We start from the raw sequence: 14,046 nt of genomic DNA, 5'->3' as shown, positions 1-14,046 counted from the left end.
AGGAAGCAGCTGTATACACATCCTCCACAGCCACACCACACAACTAATAAACCTGGACAATTAAAACCATGACATCTGTAAATATTAAGTGTATCCTGAATATACTGTGTACAACCTTTTACCCTCTCCTCTGCCAAGCAATTACTCTATGTCTTCACTGAGGACAAAGAACCAAACAAAACCCACCACAAGATATATCTTTGTTCATAATTTTCCATTCCCCAAAGAAGAGAAACCCTGACATTTTGATGTAAAAACAAGCCTTCATGTTATCATTATTCCCCTAAGCAAAAGTACCTCACTATTACACAGCGGAATGTTTCTTGTCTTCTTCAATGTAACAGAAGAGAGCCTAGTAAAGAGTGGTAAATAGGACAGCATCTCATTTGGCAGTGCAAAGCAAACTTTTCTGTTAATTACAAACACATGAGGAAATAAATTTTAATCATGTTAATAACCAAAGCTAAAACTAGAATACTTGCTAAATGGCCTACAGGAATATAAAGACTGTGTTGAATTCCCAGTCCTTCAAAGGAATCAAATACACCTTTTAAACATATTTGCATATGTTTGCTCTCACATGTTACAGATTTTCCATAGAGACACATGCATTCCTCTACAAATTCCTACACTCCAATATAAGGATGTAAGGATTAGACAGCAAAACACACAGTTTGTGACCACCTGATTTAGGAGAACTACTATTTTAATACTTTATTGATGTCTGGAACAATCCATGGAGGCTATGAACTACACGGTGGAAAACAGAAAAAGAACACTGCTGCAAAATACAGGCACCTGAATACTATGCAGGTCCAGAATATTAAAAGGAGTTCCTTGTAAAAGTGGTAAAATTCTAATTAATAGAGCTCATAGAGAGACAGGATCCATAAACAAGTTGAAACACAAGAAAAATCTCCTCATAAGGTAATAATCAAACAATTGTTTATTTGTTGGCATCAGCTATGGAAAACTGACAAATGTAGTAGAGCAACTCTGAGCATGGAAAGCTGATGGTCCATTTACTAGCAGTCCAATATAGAGTCAGCTTGTGTAGCAATGCTTGAAAATGAGGTAGAAATCTGAGGTTATTATATTCAACTTCAGACCACCAAAGAAAGTACTGAATGTTTAAAGAGTTACTGCTGGGGAAAACCAAACAAATCAAGAACTAGTGGCATTAACACCAAAATGCTAATGAGCTTGAGTCTAATTTCTGATACCTAGACAATGAAACTGAAAAATATACAATTAAGACTGTCTAAGTGTATGTTCATGCTCGATTTTGAGCATTCAGAAGCACTGTAACTTTCTATGGTTTGTTGTTTGGTGAGCTTTTAAAACACAGTTAAGGAAAAAAAAAGATACTACAGTTATTGCAAATAGTCAGGAGAAGTTTCTCAGCAGGAAAAACTTTCCTCTTTGGACACTGCAAGAACAGAACAGAGACAAGTAAAAATCTGCCTTTTTAAGCCTGTAGGGAATAACTCTTAAGTAAAACATCCTTCTAAACAAAAAGAAAAAAATAGTAGCTAAGAAAGCTCTAAAAAAGTAATTAAAATACTACCAAATAAAGAGAGAATTATAATATTGTCCTAATTTGGAAGGTAGGACATCAGCAAAAGAAAATGACAGTAGAAAAATTTAAGGGAGAAGTATCTTGAAAAGTCTACAGAAAGCTACAGAAAACCAAAAAACCTGGATGAGCCTCCCCAAAAAATGGCAGACAAAATCTGAAAATATGTTACTTGAAAGAGACAAAATGATCATTTTTTCTTTCTGCTATAGAACGCTTTGTTCAAATTCTTTTTCTCTCTATTTTCATTCTATCTTCTCTCCCTTACTGGAGAAAGGCATCTAAAAATGAAAAAAAGTTGTAATTCCCATATGAGAAAAGGAGGGAGCACTTAAAAATGGAAGGGGGAAAAAGAATCACCCAACCCAATCCACTAATGCTCTCCCTTATTCTAGAATGACAGTAACTGCTTCTCCACAGGTTCTTTAAAGGAACGTTCAGAAACCACATTCTTCCTGGTAGAAAAGGTAAATTAGATTTCATTCTGTTGCAAAACAGTTAAAGAATTGGTCCTGCTATAGATATATACTTACGGCTTGTTCGTTTCTCATTCCTACGTATTTTATTCCAACTGCTTGGGCTGCAATTGCGATTTCAGTAACTGGAATACCAACAATGCCAAACATGTATTCAATATTCTAAAAAGAAAAGTGTTAAATCAGAATTGTTTCCAAAAGGTAGCTTTAATAAACATGTGAAACACAGTTATATGAACTATGCAGTCAGTCTAAAAGTAACAACATATATATTCACATAAAAGTTCACAGGCCACATACAATGGCAGCTGACATTTGCAGCTCAGCGCTCCGTAGTTGTTCCACTACTTGTAGGCCTCCAAAATCCAGTGCTTCCACAATTGTTCAGCCCAGCTTCTCAGTCAACATATGCTTAGTCTTTTTTAACTGACCCCTTCTTACCTGGGATGTCTCTGCTATATCACCTTCCTGTTTCTTAGTAGGTCAGCTTTGCCTCTTCTGAAAATTCCTCGTATCATTACATATTCTTATGCTTTCACAGAGAATTAACAGAAAAAAGGTCCCAAGAAACAACTGGGATTGTATCATGCCCAAGAAACTTACAGATGAAAAAACTATGTTTATTTTTATTACAACTAAATTAACTTTTCGCGTATCACAGACCAAACGGAAAGTCCTTCGCTAAGGCCAGTACTAGTTCAGCACCACTTCAAGTTTAGAGACAACACAGACTTCTGAGAACTGTGAGGGTGGAGCTGCCGCGGGCCGCCAGCAGTGCTTGACGGTACCGGCGGTATCGGCTGAGCCCGGGAAGGCGCAAGCTCGTCAGAACTAAGCGAAGGACCGGCGAAAGCCGCACTGGGCTCACCACCTCACGCCTGCCCACGGCAGCGCCGGGAGCTGGCGGGGCCGGGCCGCTGCCGGTCGGGGCCCGCTCCACTGGGCAGCGGCGGCGGCACCTCCCTCCTGCCCACAGGGCGATAGGGCAAGCCCTCCTCGCTCGCCCCGCTCTGCCCGCCCCCGGCAGAACGGCAGCAACGCCCAGAGTGAGTCCGGCCGCGCACACCCCCTTCCCTCCAGCCCCGCGGGCACCCGTGGCCCGGCCCGGCCGCCCCCCGCGCCGCCAGGCCGGTGGGAACTGTCCCTGCCCGCTCGGCGTAGAGGAAGCGGCTCGCTAGCGCCCCCGCCCCTGTCCTCTTACTTGAGCCTTGAGGGACTCGGCGATGAGCTGGGCCCCGCTGACGGCCTCTCCCGCCGCACCGCTCCCGGAGGCCATTCCGGTCCCGCGGTACAGGCCGGAGCAGACCCCCCGGCCGAAGGTCGGGTACCACTGACTGGCACGCCGCCCGGCCAATAAGGCAGCGGAGGGGGCGGACCCGAGGGCCGCGAATGCCCACCCCTGACCCCGGGAGCGGGGCGGAGGCTGGGGAAGCCTCTTATTGGCTGGAGCGAGCATCCAATCAGAGGCCGGGGTGTGCCTGCCTCTCCACTTTCCCTCCGCCCTCACTCATCCGTAGGCTTGTGGCGGTGCCGAGCGCAGAGCAGCCGCCAGGGGGCGGGGGCGGCCCGGCGCACCGTGCGGCTCGCGGCGCAGCGTGAGGCTCGCGGCGCGGTGACGCGTGGGGGGCGGCCGTTCGGCGGCGGCAGCCCGTTAGGGCGGTGGGGCGTGGGGGGGGGGGGGGGAACGTGCGGGTAGCGCCCCACGCCTCGGCAAGCGACGGGCCTCAGGCCGGGGGAGGCGGGAGCGGACGGGCGGGCGGGCGGGTTTGCCGTCAGGCCCAGGTTCCGCTGAGGCCGCGTGTGGCAGCGCGACCTCGCAGGCCTGTGGCACTGCAGGGCCAAGCGCGGCTGTGAGCGGGGCGGCCGCCTCCGCCGTGGAACACCTCAGCTCTGTGGGGTTGATCGGAGATGGCTGATACAGAGCGCGGCAAAGTGCAGGGTTGTTCAGATGAAGGTAGCATTGGTGAGGAAGGTAGCATTCACGATGGCACCAGCATTCATGAGGAAAAGTGGGAGCGTGGTGTGAGTTGCTTTCCCAGGCTCCTCAGGGAAGGTTGGTCGCACACCATTTTACCTGGCTGCGCCTATCCTGGCCACGCCGAGCTTGCGCGTGTCTGAGAAGTGACACAGTTGACAATGTGTTCTGCCTCACCCTGGGGCTTGTTTGTGCTCCGATCTTAAGTTGTTCAAGCCAAACCACTAATAACAGCAGCACTCAATTCATCCTCACTCCATCAGTAACTTAGATAACGTAGATCTTTTAATTACGAGACAAAGCATATTTCTGGAATCCTGTGAAACATATAAAACATTTTGTAAAGCATTACATTAGAATGGGCAGCGTTCTTTAAAAATAGATTGCACCTCTGGATAAAAGCCAGGAAACTAGAGCAAAGTTACATATTGCATTGCACACAGAATAAACATAGAAAAGGAAATGGAAGATGCCCTTTTCAATTGAGCTATGATTGCATTGTTAAAAACTTCATAAAAGCCTATATAGTAAAATACTGTATTAAAATATAGTGCAGCATATAAAGGCAGTAGACAGGAGGGATCAGTTGAAAAAACTAGAATTTGCCAGTATTTTTACATCTATGTAGGGGCTGTTGTGTTATGTATTCTGTATATTAGAATGACAACAACATCACAATTCATGGATATCAGTGTAAAAAAATTATTTTTTCATAGCAAATTGAATATTTTGCCTACTAATACTGTTTATGTTACTATAGCTTAGCAGGCATTTGCTATTAATCACTTAAGAAGACTCAGACTAGTGCTGTGCTACTTCTGTTTTTTATAGTCTGTTAGATTCTTATGAGTATAAAAGTGCTAAGAAGGAGGGTGCGTATTGCCTTTCTCTGCGTATACATCTGTGTGCGGTGAGAGTTGACAAACTTGTTTCCAAAGTTGTTGAAAAGTGAGTGACTGGATGCTTTATTTCACAATGTACTGAGATTAGATGGTTCTGAAAAACTGAACGGGAAAACAGTCTGCACTGTGACTGAGGGAAAAACTTGTCTCAATCAGCATCCAAGCTTAAACACCAGTCTTTTAACCTTTTGTGTAGAAGTATAACTAGAATACTGTGACTGCATGACAGTAATACTGCTACGAAATACTTATATTTGGGTGAGATGATCCTATTGAAGCATGTCTGCCAGGGAAAAAAACACGTAAGTCACAAGAAAGGCACAGAAAAAGAGATTATATCATAAAGCATTTCAGTTCATGAAAATTTAAAGTGGTGGCTCAGGTGAGGGGACAGCTCTGTAGACCCTAAACAAATGAACTTCACTTAAAGGAAAGGATTTATTAGATGGTGTGGCACTTTCCATTAGGGAAAAAATCAGAATGTGGCAGAGACTTATTTGGAGTCTCAACAGCCCAAAGACTGAGTAAACCCTGATGATACCCTTATTTTGTCTGGAGAGGTTACCATCCCCTAGGCCAGCCTTGGGGCTTGTTGGAGCTCTCCTTGTTAGAAGCAATACATTAGATAGCAGTGTTCTGTTGTTTAAGCTGTCAGATAGGGGAAAGGTGTTAGGGAGCACTCGGATAAATGATCAGCCTTGTCTGTAGGACTAGCAGTGATCACAACCAAGGGTAAGGACAATTTTAGTTATTATTTTAGTTGGCCCAGGTGCAGCCAGATGGGATTGTGTAGTTGGATGTTCAGTGCTAAACCTCGTTTGCATCTAAACAAGGAAGGCATTCAGGTTAGTACTTTTGAGTGTTTCTGACCGCCAGAAAACAAACCGTGGCAGAAAAATGAGAATTCTCCAAGCGTGTCTGTAAAATACAACTTTTTGTAGAAGCCCATTACCTATTAATTTTTTATGTTAATGTGTTTGGCTTAGAAGGCAAAAAGGCTATTTGTCTAATGCATAGCAATGCCATCCTGCAATCTGAAACTCTCCAACTTTCTCTGTCACTAGTAATGATGAATTCTAATTACATCTTAGTTGACAACTTTAGTGAGGAACGGCTGACTAGAACCCATTCCTGGCCTAAATAGGCATTTTGGCTCTGAAGGGATGACAGAAATAGAAAAGACAGTTTTGTCAGTGAAGTGCAACACTATGTTTATTTTCAGTGGCTTCCTTAACTGTGAGAGGCTTCCCACCTCTCCTCTCCATCCCCCTGCTACTGCCTTATATCTTCACGTGTACCTTGGTATTTCATTTGCAAATCTGAGCTGCACAGGACAAAGCAGGATCCTCTCTCCTTGATACACACTGCAAATCCTGCCCCCCCCCCCCCCCCCAAGTACCTAATGTTTTCCTCAAGATGCAGAATAGCAAGAGTAGTTTATTGTACATCACTTCTCAAAACCGCTTATATAAATATAGTATCTTTAATGCAACTGTTTACAGTTATACGAAGGCTTTATTCTGTTTTTATTGTTCTTTACGTAACTTAAATCTACCCTTGAAGGTATGTCTATATGGACACATTGACAAATTAAAGCTCAAGAAAATATGTAGTTGAGCTTAGCAGCGTCAATAGCTGAGTTACTCCTGGGCCCTTACAAGTGTTATTACATATTAAAGCTTCTTGGTTGAGCAAACAGATCCTCCTGCCTGCCATGGACAGGAAGGTTATGATTTTCCTGTCCTACACAGGACTGTGTTGCTGTCAAACCAGTGTTGCAAATAGCATGTAGAGCTCATGGAAGCAAACCAGTGGCTTAAACTAAGATATTACTTACTAAATGCTTTTTGAGTAGCTTTCCTCACACTTCAGTTGGTTCAGTGTTAGATACTAAACCAGTTGGTGTTTAGACAAAAAAAAAAGAGCAGTGTTGAGGATTGCATATTAGCTGCTTTTCATTCTGGAATTTAAGAAGAGAGATATTTTAAGTTAACTTGCCATAGACTTTCTTCTTTAGGTACAAAACTACATTTAATATAAGATGAATAAAAATAAAATGGGATTAGTTTAAAATTGATCTTTTTTTCCTGCTGAACTCCTAATGGGAACTAGAGAAGGCTTCTTTGTACATGTGTCCTTCAGGCTGTATTTGCTTTGGAAAAATTAATGGAGTTGTGGATCACAAAGACTGAAAAGTGCTGAGTGTTTTGGAACATTTTTTTTTTCTTGGATAAGAGTTACCGAAGAGCAAATACAATTAAAAAGTCAGTAACTGAACTTGAAGACTGTGGGCTATCTGTATGTGGCATCAGTGCGTCTCTCTTGCATGCTCTTTCAACTTCACCGATATTCAAGATTTAATTCCTTAATGATGCTAGTAACACTGGTGACAAGTACAGAATTCTGAAATTGTGAGAAGAATTCTAAATAACATGGCATTTCTATAGTATTTCTTAAGCATTGCACAGCCATTGACTGTGTCAGTCAGTCTTTGTTCTGCATAAATATTTCACAACTTGGGAAGTCAAAAGGATACATGGGGAGCCCATACTTGGGAGAGTACCCCTGCCTTCCAGACTCACTAATTCTTCATTTCTTTCTAAGAGAAGCTCAGTAATGCAAATTTTCTGCTTTTTGTATGGATTTTTGCTTTATTGTTATTACTATGAAAGCGTTTTTAACCTTACCTATCTGCACTGTATAGAAGGAATGCAGATCTGAATTCTGCTTGACATTTTTATAAATATTGAAAAAAGCTGCACCGTATGAAACAAATTAGTCTATTAAATTACATTTGTGGAGTCGGAATAGAGTGAATCTAATCCATCAGGGGAGGCATTGTCATGATAGAAAGATAGATAAATGCAGAAGTAGTGTCTAGTGTAATTCCTGTGGCAATTATCTGTTTCTGTATTGATAAAGTAAGTTCTCTTTCTAATTGACTACTAAATATAGTGTCCAAGTAATTTGAGGAAATGCTACTTTTAAATACATCTCCCATCACCAAATGGGGGAGAAACTGCAAATTAACGAGTTGCTTTTAACTTTTCCCAAAGATATTTTGATATATGGTTCAATAATCTATAAATGAATGCCCAAGTTAGTTGTAAAGGGAGACCAAGCAAAGAGATCAGTAGAACTACGTAGGAAGCTAAAATGCTTTTAAACAGGACATGGTTATTTAAAGCACCAACGTAGTTAGATTTAAGGTTTAGAAACAATATGCACGTGGTTGTTCTGGAATTTAAAAATAACACACTCTGTTCAAGCACTGCTAAGAGTCTCAGTTACAGTCCATATTTAATCGTAAATTTAAATTCCTGGCATGATTTGTTGCTCAAGATCCCCCCACCCCACCTGTTTTCTTTGCTCTAGGTTTATGGCATACACCATGGCGGATCTGTGCTGGAAGCTGTCCGTCTGCTTTTTTTGCTATCAAGTGGTCTTAGGAAGGGTTAAGAAGGAGGGGCATTACATTGCTGCCGTGTATGAACACGAGTCCATACTGAGTCCTAACCCAACAGCCCTGGTTGATCGACAGTCTGCGCTGGAACTCATGGGCAGAAACCTGGACATCTATGAACAGCAAGTAGTGGCTGCTGCAAGACAGGTATGCTGCAGCTTGGTGGCAGTTGCATGCATCCTATGTATATATAGAGTAAGTGCTATTTGAAGATAATCTTTCACATTTGTGTTCCCAGGCAACTAAAGCCATATTTATATACAGAACCATGGTCTGGTTTTTCAGACGTTCTGACCTGCCAGCAGCCCTGAAAAAAATCAGGCCAATTAGCAGCTCGCCTGACTTGAGTTATTCCAAGCTTGGAAAAACACGCCTATAGTTATTTAGTATAGGGAAATTAATTTTCTATTTTGGTCTGAATACCTAGCTCCTTTCTGTTTTCTGAAATGGAATGTTTTTATTGAAAGATTGTCTTACAGACAGCTGTCTTTGGGTTTGATTTTATTCCAGTGCTCTCAGTGGAAATTCCTGAATGTTTCTAAAAACTTAAGGAAATTAAATACTTTGGAAATGAATGTTCCACCATGAACAACTTTGTGGAAGTAAAGTTTTCCATTCTTTTCTCCTGCCCTCCATGGAATGGTTCTCAGTCTAAATATATTTAGAGAAGAGAGACTAGTATTTCTGGGTGTTCTTACACACAGACTCCTTTCCTTCCCTCCCCAAGAAAACTCAAAGCTGGTTCTAGTCAGAGGAAGTAGACATTACTGTCCCTATGCAGAGAAGAATTGACTTCCAAGATTCACAAATCTATTGTTTTGGAACTGAAGAATTAAAATTTTTATATAATTTGAAAAAGTGGGTGTTTGTTCTTTGGGGGTTTTTTTTGGTTTTTTTTTTTGAGAATGATGACTGGGCATCACAGTTCAGGAGCATAATAGCTATTTTTATACAGTACTGCATCCAAGACACATAAATATCCCAAAGTCATAGCACAGATAACACATTTGAACTGACTTTTGAACAGACACAAGAATTTGAGTGATGCTGTGTCTGATTTAAGAGGAGTCCACTACATTTTGTAGGAACTTCAGGTAGAGCCAGTCAGGCTTTGGCATGGCTACATTTCTACCAGAATCTGCACTGCTTCCACAGTCAAGCTGTTTCTGAAAACAATACTCCCAGTACCGTATCCAAGCCTATATACCTAATCATAGTATATAGCCCCGACTGACACAGTTACAGAACCTTTGACACGGGTACAGCATCTTTGACAAAGTTCATCTGCAAATCGCGTAATTCTGAAAAACAATTAAGACAAATTTTAACATCATCAGTCTTTAACTTGAGTGATGTCATTCTCATGATTCACATGAATGGACAATACTTTTGGTAAGAATTTGGATGAAGTCTGCACTTATTTGCATGCCCTTAAAATATTGTCAAATAGATTATTTTTCAAGCTAAAGGTATGCATCAGGTTAAATAAGCTTTTTTTATACACATAGTTACACTTACTATCAAAGAAAAGATATTTTCAAACTACACTCTTGTCAAAACATGCTTGGGTTATCCTTAACTTTCTTTAGCTCTTTTTACCCATGAGATACCCTTTTTTACTTTCACATTTAGGTCGGTTTTTGCTTTTCCTACCAAACACATCTTTGTTTTACACATAGGGGGCACAGATCATTGTTTTTCCTGAAGATGGAATCCATGGCTTCAACTTCACCAGAAGCTCCATTTATCCTTACTTAGATTTCGTTCTGCATTCACACTCCGTGAAGTGGAATCCGTGCAGAGAGCCGTATTTGTTCAATGACACAGAGGTAAATGTAGGAGTGATTTCTGCGGAGAGGTGGAATAACCTGAATGCTAGATTTGTGCTCCAAGTGGGAAGCTAGCTCTAGTAGTTTTGCCTAGGGAAGTAAGCACGAAGTTTAACAACTTGTAGTACCAGATTCTGTTTTCATGGGGTCTCAGCTTATGCTGGTTTCATTCTTAGCAGAGGAGGGTTTTAGATAAAGACATGCAAGAAGATTAGCTTGTTTATGAGCCATTTGCATTTGTCTCTCCTCCTCCCCAACCTATGAAATGGTAATTACTCTCTAAATAGATAAATTGTGTGTGATTTTATTTTGAACAACATTGGTTTATATAAAGCAACATAGCAGTATCTTCACTTTTGATGCAGTCTTGTTACTCAGTTTTAATGACTTAATGACATCAGAACGTTCCAACTGAGTGATTGTGTGTGAAATGATTAGCCCAAGTAACAGGACTTGACCTGCTATAATGTAATAAATTTCCAACTTAACACGGACCAAATGTGATTACAGAAGATGTGACCTGCATACAAAAATAGTATTTTCATTGATTCTTCTGAACCCAAAGTGAAAATAACCATGCTTAGTAATAAAAGCTATTTATTCTTATTGTTACAGTAGTCTGTGTAATGAAAGTAATCATGCATGTGCCTACTAAGCAGAATTTGTGTGCAAACAGGAATCCCAGTTGTAAATGGTAACCTACTTTGGCCTAAGAATCTCAACTACCAATGATCATGGGCAAGCAAGCAGGAAGTTGGTTTGCCATTGAGATCCTGTTTGGAGATTGCACTACTGGCAGTCTTTGGTACAGCTCTCTGTGGCGTGGAAGAAACATCCCAGTAATATTGTAGTCTGTAACTTTTTGTATTTCTGTTCTACAGCTATGCAAAGTCTGTCCATTTACATCTCTGCTTCCTTAAATTGTAGCTAGTAATCACTTTTTTAAAAAATGTAGAGTAAAAACATCTAGTTGCAGGAACAAGCCATTGCAGGTGCAAATGGTCATTATTAGATGTTTGCTGTTCGAAAGGCACACACAGATCAGTTATGCTGCCTTGTCAAAGCTTTCAGTTGACCTATGGTGTTTTAAAGCCATTGGTGCTCCTGCAACAGTAAGATTAATGCCCTTGAAATAGAGAGATTTATTTATTTACTTACTTCTGGGGAAATAAAGCCCAGATAATTGTTTTCAGTGCTACTTTGAAAATAATAAATATCTGAAATACTTCTCAGTCTAGAAAGCTACTGGTTCCAGTAGCTTTTGTCGCAAAATCATCAGTACTTTTAATTGTTACAGATACGGTCAAATGCGTTCAATGTCCAGTTGAAAATAATAATTTGAAAAATAAGTCATAGCTGCTTAAGTAAAACTTACTCCTCCATATTCTGAAGTGCTCACATTTTCCTATACTGTTCTCCAGGTTCTTCAGCGTCTGAGCTGCATGGCACTGAAGAACAAAATATTCCTTGTGGCAAACTTAGGAACTAAGCAACCCTGTGAGCACACTGATCCTCACTGTCCGTCTGATGGCAGATACCAGTTCAATACCAACGTGGCGTTCAGTGATGACGGAGTGCTGGTAGCCACGTATCGCAAACACAATCTGTATTTCGAATACGCTTTTGATACCCCTCCAGAGCCGGACTATACACTCTTCGATACCCCTTTTGCTGGCAAGTTTGGTATGTTCACTTGCTTTGATATACTCTTTTTTGAGCCTGCAGTGAACCTCATCCAACAATACAAGTTGAAACAAGTTGTATATCCTACTGCCTGGATGAACCAGCTCCCACTCCTGTCTGCTGTAGAATTTCAACAGGCTTTCGCAACAGCTTTCAACATCAATATTTTAGCAGCCAATATCCACCACCCTACCTTGGGCATGACAGGGAGTGGTATATACACTCCAGTCAAATCGTTCATCTACCACAACATGGAAAGTTATGGTGGCAAGCTCATAGTAGCAGAAATTCCTGTGAACACAGATTATCAAACCAATTCAGACAGTAATGAAGGATTCAGAGAGAACTTACATCAGTCATGCAAGACTTTTACAGGCATCTCACCAGATGATCAAGTTTGCTTTAAGGAGGGAGAAGAGAGCCCTGGCAGAGCGTCAGAAAAAGGAAATGAACAGTTACCTCCCATATTTTATGCAGAAATGATGTATGACAACTTTACTTTTGTTCCTGTATGGGAGGAAAAAGGAGAGCTCCAGGTTTGTGCCAATACCCTTTGTTGTTACTTAAATTATCAGAGAGCTGTTTCCACTGATGAGTTCTATGCTTTGGGAGTGTTTGATGGGCTCCACACAGTGCACGGCACATACTATGTCCAGGCCTGCGCATTAGTAAAGTGTGGTGGGCTCAGCTTTAGCACTTGTGGGCAGGAGGTTATAGATGCCACTGCTCGGATAGATTTCCAGCTATGGGGAAATATGAGCACCCCTTATATATTTCCTTTACTACTGACATCTGGTGTTACCTTGGACTTTGCTGATCACATGGGCTGGAAAAACAACCATTATTTCATAAGCAAAAATAGAACATCATCTGGCCTACTGACAGCTGCTCTATACGGACGATGGTATGAAAAGGACTAGCACAGATACTTGACTGAATCAGAAAACAACTGCCCATATGTTCAGAGTACACATCTTAACATAAGTTGTTGAATATCTGTATTTCCTAGAGCTTCAGGTGTGTTTGTTATGTGACTGACTGATTAGATTCCATGTTTGAAATGATAAGCGAAGCACTTAACCTAAGAGGCTGTATGTACATTGGTAGCTTATGTTCTACCAGAAGTAAAAGAACTGCCTTGCAAAGATAAAGCCTTTTTGTAATGTGATGGTTTATATTGGGAAAATAACATTTCTCATTTCAACTGAATTTATTCCTTTTAATGTAATCCTTCAGTTTTCCCAGGTCCTGGCTAGGAGTATGGAAATGAATGGAATGGAAAACCGTTGCAAAAGAAAGGAAAATAGGAAAGGGAACAAAGACACAAATACTGTGCAATGTCATGCATGAAAATATATATGTATACATACATGTAGCTTGTAGAGGGTGAGGTTCTGATTTCTGGTTAGGGTTCTGTGACTTATTTTTTTTCTTAGAGTGAAAAACTCCCAGCTGAAATCATTACCATTTACTGGCCACTCAGTTGTCTGTAATCCTGTTAGAAAACTCAGTGAGTTCTCATGTACTTTTAACAGTAACTGCATGTTACAGTTGTGAACATCTATAGGACGGCTAGTCTGGGGAAGATGGTATCAAATGATTGTGAAAAACTAGACTGCATTGAGACACAACTTCCAGCCTACTGTGCAAGAAATTGTGCTTAAAGAAAATGTCGGCAATGGGTATCAACAACTGTTACATCCTGTTTAAGTACTTTAACTTTCCCTGTTTAAAAGAGAGGTCATTTCAAGACTGTTTGGACTTTAAGACATCCTACACATTGTTCATAAATTCATTCAACAAGAGCTATGAAAAGCACATAATGAACTGTGGGACAGCAAGGTTTTTATATAAATATTTCGTGTGCCAGATGGAAGGTTCCTGCTGCTAAATGAGTAAAACACACCATTCTTTCCAGGGCAGTAACTAGATTAAGTGCTATAACTATTGTACTGCGCTGACAAACTGTTTTACTGCAGCGAAGAAGTTGGGAAGAGAATATTCAAAAGCTATTAATTGGGGGTTAAATTCAGAGAAGATAGTTTATTCTCAAGCATTATAATTTTCTGTGGTCTTACTGGGCGTTCTGACTTCATCTGCGTCATAGCCGTTGAGTAACAATAAACACAACCGTTCCCTTGG

The 14,046-nt window shown here is 41.0% G+C and overlaps 2 protein-coding genes across 12 annotated transcripts in view; one reads left to right on the top strand and one right to left on the bottom strand.

Moving 5' to 3' along the window:
• Nucleotides 1-3,436, bottom strand: part of HACL1 (2-hydroxyacyl-CoA lyase 1) — a 22,185-nt gene extending 18,749 nt beyond the window's left edge. The window contains exons 1-2 of one of the 6 annotated variants that reach the window (XM_074861637.1): nt 3,254-3,436; nt 2,110-2,214 (exon numbers count right to left, since the gene is read on the bottom strand). In XM_074861637.1, the coding sequence (XP_074717738.1) occupies nt 2,110-2,214; nt 3,254-3,328 (180 nt within the window). In that variant the 5' untranslated portion in view covers nt 3,329-3,436. The other 5 variants (XM_074861648.1, XM_074861656.1, XM_074861685.1 and 2 more) reach the window with 5 other exon arrangements.
• On the top strand, nt 3,011-14,046 carry BTD (biotinidase). Of its 6 annotated transcripts, none has more exons than XM_074861735.1 (4): nt 3,011-3,098; nt 8,305-8,539; nt 10,072-10,221; nt 11,643-14,046. In XM_074861735.1, exons 2-4 carry the CDS (start codon nt 8,309-8,311, stop codon nt 12,822-12,824), a joined length of 1,563 nt encoding a protein of 520 aa, XP_074717836.1. In that variant the 5' UTR covers nt 3,011-3,098; nt 8,305-8,308; the 3' UTR covers nt 12,825-14,046. The 6 variants fall into 6 exon arrangements, with proteins under 6 accessions (XP_074717836.1, XP_074717800.1, XP_074717818.1 ...); XM_074861699.1 differs by having other exon boundaries at nt 8,305-8,587; XM_074861717.1 differs by lacking the exon at nt 3,011-3,098 and adding an exon at nt 3,618-3,647 and having other exon boundaries at nt 8,305-8,587.

This window comes from Strix uralensis, chromosome 1 (assembly GCF_047716275.1).
Source record: "Strix uralensis isolate ZFMK-TIS-50842 chromosome 1, bStrUra1, whole genome shotgun sequence".
NCBI classification, from domain to species: Eukaryota; Metazoa; Chordata; class Aves; order Strigiformes; family Strigidae; genus Strix; species Strix uralensis.
Note: the sequence above shows the minus strand (reverse complement) of the source record. Positions and strands in the feature narration are given on the sequence as shown.

What these genes read in the sequence shown, in the direction of transcription:
- BTD (XM_074861699.1), top strand. Translation starts at nt 8,309, where the DNA reads ATGGCATACACCATGGCGGATCTGTGCTGGAAGCTGTCCGTCTGCTTT. An exon ending in GCATCCTATGTATATATAGA is followed by an intron (nt 8,588 to 10,071) that starts GTAAGTGCTATT and finishes TTTTACACATAG; the next exon opens with GGGGCACAGATCATTGTTTT. An exon ending in ATTTGTTCAATGACACAGAG is followed by an intron (nt 10,222 to 11,642) that starts GTAAATGTAGGA and finishes ACTGTTCTCCAG; the next exon opens with GTTCTTCAGCGTCTGAGCTG.